General features: G+C 40.0%; 1 protein-coding gene across 1 annotated transcript; it reads right to left on the reverse strand.

Annotated features, from left to right (window-relative positions):
- Positions 1–10,928: 10,928 nt before the first annotated feature.
- Positions 10,929–12,314, reverse strand: LOC140938558 (uncharacterized). Its single transcript, XM_073388048.1, has 2 exons — positions 12,268–12,314; positions 10,929–12,163 (listed from the first exon to the last, which is right to left on the reverse strand). Exons 1-2 carry the CDS (start codon positions 12,281–12,283, stop codon positions 11,310–11,312), a joined length of 870 nt encoding a protein of 289 aa, XP_073244149.1. The 5' UTR covers positions 12,284–12,314; the 3' UTR covers positions 10,929–11,309.
- Between the last annotated feature and the right edge of the window lie 1,932 nt (positions 12,315–14,246).

Raw genomic sequence — 14,246 nt, forward strand, 5'->3', positions numbered from 1 at the left:
TGTGTGTATCTTGAAATCCGCTTTAAAGTTATCGGTAGGCCCTGATGGTTTGGTGACACCTATTTGGTGCATTCTCTCTCACCCTGCGAGTGACTGCATGAATCAAGTGAGGTCGTTGTTGAGCATGCGCGGCATATTGTTAGGATATGGTTTCGAACCCAGGCCTAATAATCATGCGCTTCAGCGGGATCGGCTATCGTCATCGGTTTATCAATCAACGGATACTCGCACTCGAATAAACCTGATTGACGGGAGGAAACAAGATTGACTAGTCCAGAAGTTTGGGCTGCGGCGACCTTAAAAGCTTGACGCGATTCTGGGAGACCTTCCTTGTCTCCTTCTCACTCAAGAAGACAACAGAAGGCTATGCTACGGGGTACTGCATTTTGTGTGGTTCAGTTTAGCCTGTTCCAGGCTCTCAGATAGCGGGGAAGACGTGAAAGTGAAAGGCACGCGAAAAGTTGGCGGGGCGAGAAAAAGGAAAAGTTTCTTCCCGTTGTTATTATTATTTTTTTTTTTTCATGTTCGCGCTTTCTCAATTCAGCGGACCCAACTATCTCCGAGCCTGGAACAGGCTAGGTTCAATTCGATTCGAATATCTCCTGTCGTTACCGGATACGATTTAATAAGGCCCTACACTGGGCAATTTGTCTCTCAATTTTGTGGCCACACATCTTGCAAGCCTTCTAACTCCCCCTGAAATAAAGCCTCCTCGCAAGTTGCAACGGTTCCTTACAGCAAGTGTTGCACGAAAAAGAATCAAGTGTTATTTCTCGCAACGTTGCGACATCTATTGTTTGGCTTTTGACGAATAATACACGGGATAATAGTGAGCTTAAGCAAAGACGTTTTTGAGAGACGCTCGTGACCGGAAGTCCACTTTTTGCACTCTTTGACAGTGTTTTTGCCCAAATGTTTCAGGAAAATCATCTCTATGAGGGGAAATACACTGAGCAGTAAAAATTTGGTAGCCTCAACGCACGTTAAAAGGGAAAAGGCATTGCGTGAAAGGGAAGCTTTTATAGGAGCGGCGTCTAGGATGGAATGCGCTTACATTTCCAAAGGGGTTACATTAAAGAAATTGCCAGGATTTTAAGGTTGAAAGTAGATCAGAAAATGGACAAAGAATGTACCGTACAAAAAGAAGTCATGTGGCATCATTCCCTACTCATTATGAATTTCTGTATTGGCCACGACCGCTACTAGTTTTTAATTCGATTAACGACCGCAGGTGCAAATTTTGTTTTTGCCAAACATAACTTTGACACAAGTTTAGGTGAAAATGTTCCGCTTACTTGGATATATTGTAAAGCAAATTGCTGATGATCAACTGAATTTCTTCTCTTAGAAGGGATGAAAAATCTGGGCGTTGGCGGACATGTTGGAAATAATATTGTAAAGAACAGAAGTTTCAAAACAACGTAACTATATATGACATCTGATACTCTTAGTTCAATAAAAATCCTTAACACTGAAATTAGAGAAATTTCTAAATTATTATAAAACCTTCTATATTCAATAAAAAGTCTTAAAAAGACCGTGGCATACGTTTTAACGGACATTTAAGGCTCGCACGCCCCGTGCGCCTCCTTTTAAAGAGCGATATTAAAGGGTGGAGAATCTAAACATACAAAGCCATAAAAAAACATAGCGCCGCACGTTTTCGAATTTTTAGCAGCCATTCCCTGTCTTTTATTATTCACACTTAAATTTCCACTGATATTTTATTTTACTCAACACATAACAAATAGTTTTTCATCGAAAGTTTAATATTCCAGTTATAAATAACTAGCGCTTTTAAATTGTTCCTGTTGTTGCGACTGACTCCCTGGCCCTTAGTTCGTCCATCTTGTCAGCTGCTTTTACCCGTTCTTTGGGAATCGTCTGATGTTGTTTCCAGATGGCCAAGTCTTAGTGCTAAGTGCAGGACGGGAATTAGGTGGAGGGGCGGGGCCAAATCGCCCTTGCCGTTTGGCGTTTTGGTCATCTGAAAGGTAAAACAATGAAAAGTCATGTAATTAACGAAAAACCTAACACTATGACTATGTTCGTCAACCTGAGGAAGTGTCATAGCACGAGTATGGGGGGTCTAAAATAAAACAGAAGAAACACATGGTTGATTGAGATTCAACAAACACTTCAGAGTGTATTTTAGTTGGTTGGATTTAGGCAAGCTCTATGGGAATTCCTTGGAATTGAATTCTATAAGAGAATGTATGAGAACAAACAAAATACGATCTAAATTCTGCTTTTTGATAGGATTCGAAATAAAATTGACCTTGTGTTGTGTGCTTTGCAGTCGGTTCGCTTCAAAAATAACCACTCAAAACGCTGAAACGTAAAAAGAAGGTATATATTACACAGCAACACGGAGGCACGGATGGAAAAACTTGAAGAAGATTGAAAGAGGGTCTCAATGGGGTTAACCGATAGGCGTAAAACGGCCAAAAATTTAGTCGATAGCCGTAAAAATTGAAAAATTTTAACCGTTAGCCGTAAATAGAGTAAAAAAGAGTTAACCGTAAAAGAAACTTTTCCCTAGATTTGCTACTTTTAAGGGAGCTACTAAACTCACTTATGGTTGCGTTTTTTATTTCCCGGCTAGTGTGACTCCGTACGCACGTTAGGCGAAGCGTCTTTTAGGTGTTGACCAAGACCTAGGCTCCATTTCCCTAACTCTCTCGGGAAACTAATTTTTTCCATAGCGAAAGTGTGGCTTCTTTCTGGGGATTAATATTTGTGATTTGCAGGAGGTCGTGCCCTCGAAACACAAGTGAAACAACACGCAGAGATGTCACTGAAAAAACAGCCTTTCCCTGTTTTTCTCTGACGCTACGGTAGACATTGCCAGGCCTAGTCCCTGTACGGCATCTTCCCACGCAATCTCGGTCAAGGCATTTCGGTGGCGAACTCACTCGGACCACGTGACTCGAAACGCATTAGCCGCGCGGAATAATGACGCCTACGGACAAGGCAACGGCAGACAGTCGTTCCGTACAGTCCTTCGCTATCATTAAAAACACTGGACACGGGAATTTTGTTATTGGCCGTTTTCACGCTAGAGCTAGAAATGAATTATCCGTCTGAGACTAGCCTGTGTACAGTCGCGCCCTCCCCTCAGACACCCCTTCTCCAATTTTTTCTGAGGGGAGGGGGCGGCTGTACACAGGCTATCTGGAACGGATAATCCCGTCTTCAAACTGTCCGTCGAAATTGACGGATGAAGTCAGGCGGATTGTTCATTCAAAATTAAAACTATTAAATTAAGAAGTATTACCTATCTGACGCGAATCATCAAACGGATAACCCGTCTCGCACTAATAATCGGTCTGTAGTGTGAAAACGGCCATTTCTGTTATAATGAATGTCGCGCCCGGGCCTTGAGTTGGGCGTTTGCGTGTCCGCTTTTGCTTTTTCACAAAAGATCATTTTTAAATTGACCTTTGACATTTCTATTTGTAAAATAATATTAGAAGTGAAATACTTTATAAAAAGTATGATCTATCAAATGTTAAAATTTTTCAAAAGAATAGCTTGTTTCCGTCCCGAGATGATCCGAAGACCTTTATTTTGATTTAAAGATACAAAAAATACTTGTTAATTAATATTTAACTTTTGAAACAAAAGAAGTTAATTTTTAACTTTTTTGTTAACCGTAACTGAAAAAAATTAGCCGATAGCCGCAAAAGAGCCAAAATTTTAGCCGATAACCGTAAAAGCCACCACCCCATTGAGACCCTCTTGAAACGGATGACAATTGTGGTTTTTAAAAACTTGCTAGCCTAATACTTTTTCAAATTTGATTGTCGTTTGTAACAGTTGAAATAATGTTTCAGACACATGATTGTTTGACACGAAGTTTGTAATTTTGTCATTCACAAGTAATTTCTCAATTTTCCTAGCGAAATTGGTATTTTAAACAAAATGAGGCAGCCAGCCGTCACGTGACACAGCCCCATCATCCTTTTTTTCGAACTCTCGGTTCCGTTGTAAAACTCCGAACAATTCGAACCCTTCTTAATTTCCAAAATTTCCCAGACCAAATTATTCAAATTTCGCATTTTCGTGCCTCGGGAGGCAAGGAAAAATTAGAAGTACAGCATAATTACTTGCTTGCCATAGGAAAAGAGATAACAGAAGATAACAATGGGTCCTTTCAAAGCAAAAATTAGTTCAAACCATAAACTCAACTTTAGGCGCTCAACTCATGATAAGCTTGGTGGGGGGGGGGGGGGGGGGAAGGGGGTCAACGATGAAAAGCCATTTATAACTACTTAGGATTCTTTGTGACTCTCTGGAAAAAAGGTGCTTGTTGAGGTGCTTAACAAGCTCAAGAAAATTCCGGCAATAAAATGTTCGTAATTACAGAATCTTTTTCAAAAATGGCGCTATACAATTGAATTGAAGCCTTAATTTCTTAACACAAACCTCGGCGCATACTGGTATACCTTTTTGACTTCCCTTGTTCTTGTACGTTAGTCTCTTTTATCCACAGAATAAACTATTTCCAGACACTAGCAGGTGTTTATTACGGCAGGCCGTAAATCATTTATAAACATCAATCAGGTTAAACTTTACGAACTATAATGCTATTGGTTGACAAAAACATCGCGTTGAGATTTAAGACTAATTCCCATTCCTTGTATGGTGCTAAATTGTCCATACTTAAAACCATTCCTGAGCCTTCATTTTTTCCGATTACGATGATATATCTTTTTCTCTCGTTTACTTAGAGATTGTTCATATTTTCTTGGATAGTTTAACCCATAAGATTAAGTAATGTTTGCAGGAGACAGGTTCACAAAAATAAGTACAGTTGTGTCTGGGCAAGAAAATATTAACGAACTTGTATCTGTTGCAAAATTTTTCTGATGAATAAATTATGTATTATATGACCGTCCAGCACCGCATCTTTTCGAGCGCACCTTTAAATTTGAGAGAGTCAGTTAATTTTTAGCTTTCGCGAGCGGTTACCGTGAAGACTTTTTTACATGTTGCAGTTTAGCTGGAATCTGCAATACAGAATGCCTTTCCCTTACCATAAAAAGGAGTTTTAGAATAAAGAAAGAACCAAAAAGCTCGGACTGGAGGTAATTAACTCATGCTCCAGCAAAGTGGTAGAGCATCATTTCACGCACTGAAAAATTCACATATCATCATAATAACAGTTGATAATAATACGAATTCGGGCATTCATTCATTTTTTTCTTGTTTAATTTAGTTTTATACAAGTTTTGGACCTCTGTCTTATGAAAACTTTGCTCCTTCGGTACCTTTTGCTTATATAAATATCGGTAAAGAGACAGAGGGTCCGTACAACTAAGGTTACCAGGGGCGTAACCAGCCTTTCGACTCGTTGTAGGCCTGGCTGACTTTCATTTCCACATATCCTGAAAATTACACTGATGACTACTACGCACTGACCTAACCAACACTTTGAGCTCTTAAGCTGTTCAACTCACCCCAACAATCTGAACAATGCATAATTATTTATTACAAGCGGTAGAGTGATCAAACCAAAACTTTGTGGGCCCGGGCCTACAGGTCTATGGGCTGACTACAACCCTTGCTACGTTCACACTATCGGATAGTGTTTCGTGCCAAAAAACCTATCTGGTATAGTATGAACACGGCTATACACAGATGCCCTATATATACGGTATGGTTTCCGTTCCGACGCAAAGGTTATCTGGTACAGTGTGAACACAACCTAAATTAAGGTGAACTAAGAGTCAAGGTCAGTCAACGAGCGTACTTTACAGTGGCGGATCCAGGGGAAGGGCCCTGGGGCCTGCCCCCCCTTATTTTTCGACCAAAATGAGGCCCGAAGGGCCGAAAAAATTTTTTTGGAAACCGGGCGCTCCCCTTATCTCAGGATCTGGATGACCCCCCCCCCCCCCCCCGCCCGCTTATCTCAAGGTCTGGATCCGCCGCTGCTTTAGGTTCTAATGATTGCCCAATGCAGGGGCGGATCCAGGATTTTTTTTAGGAGGGGGTACACTCTTCTTTTGCTCTACTTCAACACCAATAAACCACATAGTTTTTTTTTTTTTGCAGAATACCAGTTGTATTAGAAAACCGCAGATCATCTCAGGGGGGGGGGGTGCGCACCCCCTTCACCCTCCCCCTAGATCCGCCCCTGCAATGTATTTACCGAAGAAAACGGACTAATTAGTCTTCAAATAATCAGTAAATTATTTATTTCAGTAATAAAACTAGCGTAACAGGTGCTTCGAAGTTATTACAAAACGGTTACCAGCAGGTTTAAACGAGTCTAGAGTTTCCGGTGTCATAATAGCCTACGAATACAGCCGGCCTTTCATTGCTCCCCGTCTTTGTAGGACCGGTCTCTCGAGAGAGGCTTTTTGGCCCAAAATACTGACGCAAAACGTGCCCGCAGCGGGGAGAAATGAGAGGGGGTTAGTGCTGTCACTGAAGTTTATTTGCGCTAATACCAGAGCTTCGTGTGGTTTCTAAAGTCCATAAAGTGGCAACCCGCCACACGACCACCCTGCTGCACTCTGTAAATACCACCACCTGATTATCTGGCCTGAGCACTTAAAGTTCAGTCTCTGGTTATATTATTATACACAGTACACTCCTTCGGAATGACAACATTTTCAACTTGAATTAATGACAATTAATATATTTTAATGAACCAACCTGTACAATATCTGTGAACCCTGTCATACATCTGACAAACTCTATTGTTAATATGTGGGTAATTTTTTGTACGTCCAACACTTTTGGCTGAATATGCAATCTACAGTGCGTGGAGAGCCAAAATAATGTCTGTGAAGGAGAATGGGTCATTTTGTTCTCACTCCATACTGAGCAGGATTCAGTAATTATTTTCTGATGAATCTATGTTACAGGTGAAAATTAAATTCAACATTATAACTAATGTTGATTCTCAATTTCCTTTGACTCCTAGCCCCAACTCATGAATAATTAGGGCTAGGAGACTATGGAAATTAAGAATCAACCTAGGTTAAAAAATATTCACCTGGATTTAATTTTCACCTGTAACATAAACGTCCCCCTCCCCTCCTTATAAGCCCTGTTGGTTACAGACACATACATAGAGAGCCTGCAAACAATGGGTAAAGGGGTCAGAGTATATTATGTGAGACAAAGTGAAATGATAAGGCAGCTGCTTGAAAGATCAGATTGCCGTATTTTTTTAAATTCGTCCCTTGTGAAGATTTTACCAGAAAGGAATTTCACCAATTACTTGCTAAGAAAACCATGCTTTTATCATCCTGCAGTGGCAACAGGGTGCTTCAAATCGTCCAATGTGAATAGACTTATCTTTAGCTATGATATTAATTCCTTGATGTAATTTAGATGTATAATAATTATACATCTATTGTTCTAAGAGCTCTTAACGTTTTTTTATTAGTTTAACTTGTAACTTGAGATACGTATTTTTATCTTTTGAATTTATTAAAGACATCTATTCTATTCTATTGAACCCAGCCATCAAAAATATGTAAATGTATACTGCTGTAAATATATAGAGAATACTTCATGGAAAGTGCTGGCGTACGGTATTTACGCACGAGTTGTTGACGTATCAGAAATTGAACGAGTGAGCGCAGCGAACGAGAACAGGGGTCTTTTTTGCATGAGCATGCGCGACCGCTGACTTTTCAAAGAGCACGCGACCAGTGACAGCGACCATGCTGCATAGTCATAGGAACCAAATTGTTCACTTTGAAATCCTGCTTGAGATTGAAATGGTAGCGGGAACTTAAGAAAGACCTTCGTTGTACAAAATAAGTAAAGATCTGTTGATTTAAAGTGGAGACTGATGCGCTGAACGAGGTGAAAGAGCAAGTTACTCAAGGATGTCTGACACGAACATGGCTGCTTGTTGTTGTTTGGCGCTCGACTCGTGTCTTGATTCCCCTTTAAGAACCGCAAAGTTTGGCATAGAATGCATTGCTGATGCGTAGCTACTGAGGAAAATGTTCTTTATTTAGTGTTTGTCTATAAATCGGATGTAAATCAGTTTCTCGATGCCGTAGAGGATTACTGTCAATTATTTGTTAATAGCTGATTTAGCCATATTTCGGGAGTGGATTAATAACGATCAGCGGGCGACTACCACGCCGTTTTCAGTTGGAATAGAAAGTTTTTGCCTTAAGTATTTTAGCGATACAAAGTTTGTTAACAGGAAAATTGTAGAACTTCTTGTTTTTGCGTGGACTAACATTGTAAGGCATCCTTTACAGGAATTTGCTTTTCGCCAGAACTTAAATGTTTTAATGATTTTTAACTTTTGGTCGGCATCACATGTTTACTGTACCTCTTGGGAAACCTAACCGTTTGTTTCATCAAAATCGGTCAGAAGATTGGACTTTAATTTCGGCCCTATTGAATGCAGTTTTGACTGTGTCTCATTGATATTCATTTTTTTTATTGTTCGAGACATACAGAGTGACTACCACCAACATCTCACCAGGTGACTAATCCACGTCTCGTGTGCTCTTAATTTTGTAGCTTTAAAGTGCTGGGAAAATTGTAGAACATATATTAATTCACTGCTGAACTGAACATCGGCTTTCGGGCACTTCGAACCCACTCGCTGAAATTTGCTATAATGTTTTTTTTTTTTAATATTTCTCTTCCCTTCCGATTTCAAAACAAAGAAAATTGAAAGTGTTTACTTGCATCAACAAACGTTTTTGCACTTTGGTTAGACTTTGATGAGGCCAGCGCAATCCTCCAGGCACTACATATACGCGCGCTGTTGTCCAGGTCAAGTGGGGAGATGAAATTTGATAGTAGCTCGTGTATGTTAAAGCCGGTCTACTTCGCTTTTGTTAATACCATGTTAGAGTTTTTTTTTGCAAACTACACATTTGTTAAATCACGAGCACATTCGCCAAGACCAACGAGCAAAATAGTCGCTATGATACCTTTGAGACGCGCCATTTTGATGAAGACAAATCCTGTGGTGAGCCTCCATGCACATCGCTTGTTCAGCGGTCGCGCATGCTCATGCAAAAAAGACCCCTGTTGCGAACGAGTAACATTTCTGATACAAAAATAACGAGTGCGTAAATACCGTACAAAGCACTTTCCATGTGGTATTGTGTTTATTATATACATACTGAGACATCATCATTTTGGCGGCTTTTTTATTTTAAATCTTTCAAAAATGCTAAAATTTGCCGCTACACACTTACCGCAAAATGACAACGAAAACGAAGTATCAGCTTTTTAGTAAAAACGTTCGTTAAAAACATAAATGACGGTGAGGATATGAGGTAATCCAAGAACCATAAGTAATCTCAACTGTTTGTTCTCAATGCACAATTGAAAATGAGTGAATTTAAGTAAAATGGCCAGTTTCAATATAAACTTAGGGTGCGTTTCTTTAAAAAAATCCAAGATTGGATTCTTAATCCGAGATCATGCGGATTCGTTATTTTTAAAGACACGAAAAATCCGAAAATGGATTTTTTTTTCAATTAGCCGTAACGACCCCAGCATGAAGTTCGCGTGTTTTGGGGGGAGTTTTCAAAATGGCGGAAAGTTTTGGTTTGATGTTTGAACTGTTCGAAGAAGTCCTTGCCGATGACCTTGAACAACAACAGGTTCTTTTAGGAGCCGATGACGAAGCAGTTTTATTCCTTTTGGCGGCCGGACAGCTCGTCCGAAAAGAACACGTTCGCACAAAGAATTTTTACGAAATAACCGTACCTAGTTACATACCGGAGGACTTCCGAAGTCACTTCCGCATGTCACGGCATACAGTTACAGTTCTCGAACATTTGCTTTCGGTCCACGGCGACTTACCTCAATACACCGGCGATAGAGGAAGACCACCGGTCGAGTTAAGAAAGCAAATCCTTATTACGCTGTGGATTCTTGGGAATCCAGAATGTTTACGCTCTGTTGCCGATCGATTTGATGTTTGCAGGGCAACTGCGTACAGAGTCTACAGACGAGTTTGCAAAGCAATAGTGAGGAACTTAATGGATGAGTTTATCAAGTTTCCAACTGGTCTAAAAGCCCAAGCGGTGATGGAGGCCTTTGAAGAGAAAAAGGGTTTTCCGGGTGTTTTGGGGGCTATTGATGGCACCCACATACCAATCAAAGCACCACATAACAATCATGAACAATACATAAATCGCAAAGGTTTCTTTTCCGTCCAACTACAAGTCATTTGTGACCCGGATTTATTCATAACCGATGTTTTCTGTGGTTACCCTGGTTCAGTACACGATGCTCGCGTGTTTCGTAATTCTCCGATCTGCCGAGAAGTTGAAGTGAACCCAGACAATTATTTTCCTGGCAACTCCCACATTTTGGGAGACGCAGCATATCCCTTGAAGAGGTGGCTGTTGACCCCATTTCGAGACAACGGACGTTTGACTGCTCAACAAAGACGTTACAATACTGCCCACAGTTCCACCAGAATGGTGGTTGAGAGGTCCATAGGGCTTTTTAAGAACAGGTTTAGGAAGCTAAAAACAATGATGGATGTTGACAAAATTGAGGACATACCGGAAATTATTGTATCCTCTTGCATCTTACACAACATTTGCATTATTGAAGATGACATCGATGATTTTTTAGATGACTGTAATGATGATGATGACAATGATGACAATGATGATGACATCTTTCCACCAGGTGTAGGAGCAGTTGATAAGAGAAACATGATAATGAGACTAATCCCATAAACCTAGCATTTATAAGTGGTTTATGTATTGATACCTTTTGTACTGTGGTGTTTTCATGAACACTTCTTTCATAGGTGGTGTATGTCATTCATAAAGTTTATACTGTATAATAGTCTTTTTGCTATAAATATCAATATTTTATTTGTTTTTAAAAGTATATAAGAAAATAGTAGAGCCATGTACATGGATCACTTTATACTACCTGAAACATTATTTATTTTATGGTGTTGCTTGAAATGTAAACTTTCAACACAAATGTAACAGCCTAATACTCTGACAGTCCAGGTTGCTTGTGTCACGCACAGAAAGGAGGAAGTGCGTGACACAAGTGATCTGAAGCATCTGAGAATCAGGCTAAAAAAAGTAAAGGATATAAATAATATCAAAACCAGTTTAGTTAGGCCCTCTCACCTAATGTTGCTGTTGTAGTTCCTTGTATGTATGTGATAAAAAAAACATACAACTTGCAATAATACTGTTAACATGTATGATATAATAAACTTTTAGATAACTCAATACTGACAACAAACTCAGGTTTACTGTATCTATGTTCATGTTTGTGGTCAAATAATCCCATGTTCTGCAACACAATAAAAAATTATGGAATCAAGGTTACTCTTTGTTCAATGATTTTTCAAAAACATTCAAAAATCGGCCCATGAGTGCCATGCGTTCATTGTGCATATTTTCAAACTTTTTAATCTTTTCCTTTTCTTCCTCTTTCCTGTCTTGTGTAAATTCCTTAAAGAGCCCAACGAGGTCTTCTCTTTTCTTCCGCTCTGGTAACTTCTTTTTCTTTGCTTTTGTAACCACAGGCTCCTCTGTGTCACTACCTGTGGAACTCAATGTGGAACTGGAATTTTTAACACTCTTGACTGCATCTTTGCTCCGTTTATCATCAATGTTGCTGCACAATGTTTTTGGAGCGATGGCATCATCTTTCGAAAATATTTCGTGAAGTTCGTCATAGAAGTTGCATTTCTTTCGGTCATTTCCGCTGACTTTGTTGTGATCAACACAAGCAACATAACTTCTCTTCAGATTTTTCAATTTCGTCTCACACGCCTTGGCATTAAAGAACACTCCGTTCTTCTTTAATTCTTCGCTGATTTCTTCCCACAGGGACTTGTTCTTTTTGTTTATATCTTTAAATCGTTCTCTGCGTTCGACATAGCAGGAAATTAACAACAGCACATCAGCTCTAGACCAGCGTACAAGAGCTCTCGATTCGCCTTCGGTGCCTTCACTCGACTGACTGAATGTGGCTGCAGCTGTTTCCAAAGAAGAAAAACTTGGACCAGGCTGAGGTGATACTGATCTGACTGTTTCATGGCTGAACTGTGATGCCTGCGGTGGTGGAAACATGAACTGAGGAAGATAAGGTTGAATGCCCGGTTGAACGTGGCTTTCGTTCCACTGATATTCTGGATATTCACCTGCAGATAAACTGTGCGTCCAATATTGTCCTGTAGATAGAAATAAAAGATGCCAAGACGCATCAAACATCCGGAAAATTTATAAAAATACGTACAGGACGGAAAATTTCGGTGAAACTACACAAAAAACTCACCTTGTTTATTCGCCATGGCCGGCAGCAGCTAATATTTACAACAAAATGGCGGGCAGGAGGGAGTCATAAACTCGTCAGCGCGGCTGTCCGATGTGTCGGGCCATCGTGACGTCACATCAACGTGAGGCGTGCGACGAGCAGAATTTTCGAAAATGGCGGTGTTATTGTTTTTTATGTGAACACTTTGAGCTTATTTTTTCCCGTGAATGAAGCAGCAATGTGGTTTCCCTTTTCATCGAGGATACCATTACCTCATATTCCAACGGAAAAGGTAAGTGTATTTTGATTGCTACGTGAAAATTCGGCAAAAAAGGTTGCTGAAGCGTTTTGGTGAGTCTCCAAGTTAGGAAAATTATGTGAGTGCGGTGAGGAATTTTGCTCGACAAAAACTCGTTTTTCTCTGGATAAAAAGCATGAGAAGACTTGTAGCTTCGCTCCAAAGTAGTTTATATCTCACAGAATCCATATAGCTTATGATAAATGTCAGGGAATAAGCCACAAAAATGATCAGTGTAGTTATTCGAATCAATTTCCTCCGTTATAATTTTGCAATCTTGTTGAAGTGAGGTTGGTTACGAAAATTTGTTATAAATGAGCTGTTTTGTCGTTATTTCGGTTCTTCAGTAAGACGTATATAAGTATACTGAGAGTTGTTAAGATTACTATGACCTCTTAAAATCTCGTAAAAGCCCGATCGTGGAGAAGTTCACTCTTTTTGAGGCACTACAACATGTAATCTAAATATTTGTTCAGCCTTCGTAAATTTTTTGGACACCTTCTGATGTTAGGAAAGTCCCGGGGGTGGGGGAGGCGGGTAACACCCTTGAAGGATAATTTTAGACTGCACTATCAAGCCTGCAAGTGTATATGTATGTACACTGTAGTTTACTTTCAATACCCTCTCAACATCTGGTAGAATAATACATCAGTCAATTGAAACCCCGGCCCCCTGATCCCTGGGAATTTAACAATAGCCTGGTGTTAAAACACCACCAATTTTTCCACTTCCTGGGCCAAGAGTTTGTTAAAAGCACCTTATGGCAGGGAATTAGTAGTTGTAGTTCTTGGCTTGATTTAAACCGCTCTCTTCTGTCTGGTACTCTTTATCTATTTATTTTATTTTCAAACCAATGGACCTGTTGATGGAAACTCTCAACTGCGTTGCATCAAGTTCATGAGAAATGTCATCCCCTGGCTGAACCTTGTTAACAATAAATTATTTTTAACAGTGCTTCCACCTGTTCCAAGGTTTACTTTTGTTTTGCAGTGTGCTTTTACATTTTAGGAGTAGGGACTTGGTTTCTTTGCTAATTGTCTAGCCCTGACGATCAACTTCATTCTGGGTTTTCTTTTGTTGAGTAATGGCAACTCCTTGCTTTTGATTCTAATTTTGAGGGACAATTACCAGTTTGCTTAGTCTAGACTAAAATCTTCAACCAATCAGTTTCCTGGAACCCAAACTCTCTTTATACCCTATCCCAGAGCAAACTGCTTGAAAACTATGCCGTTCAGTTGGAACATACCTACGGCACAACCCTCCCCCCCCCCCCCTAGAGGAAACAGGGGCTTCTCCTAAGTCACTCATGTTAAATCCCTCTCTCTGTTCCCCCTTCCAAAAATGTATAAACTATGTGCTGTTAAATCCCTGCTCATGAGCTGGGTCAAGCAGGAATTTTGTTAATTCCACTGCACCTAGGGCCAGCACACCCTGGAATTAGCTTGGCATTGGCTGCATTAAATCCCCGCTATGCCCCAGAGGTTTAGAGGGGGGGAGGAGAAGGGTTTCAATTGACTGATGCATGTAGACACTGCACCCTTTACTTGCTTACTTTGTTTCACCAAGAGTAACTAATCAGTCTATATCTAACTATATAAAACATTATATAAATCTTAAACAGGTTTTCAGTAGTATCATAGTTTCCACTAACTATGGTGGTGTAAATAATATGGTAATGCTAATCATTTTCTGTTTTTTCCTA

The sequence above is a fragment of the Porites lutea genome, chromosome 5 (assembly GCF_958299795.1).
Source record: "Porites lutea chromosome 5, jaPorLute2.1, whole genome shotgun sequence".
In the NCBI taxonomy this organism is placed as follows: Eukaryota; Metazoa; Cnidaria; class Anthozoa; order Scleractinia; family Poritidae; genus Porites; species Porites lutea.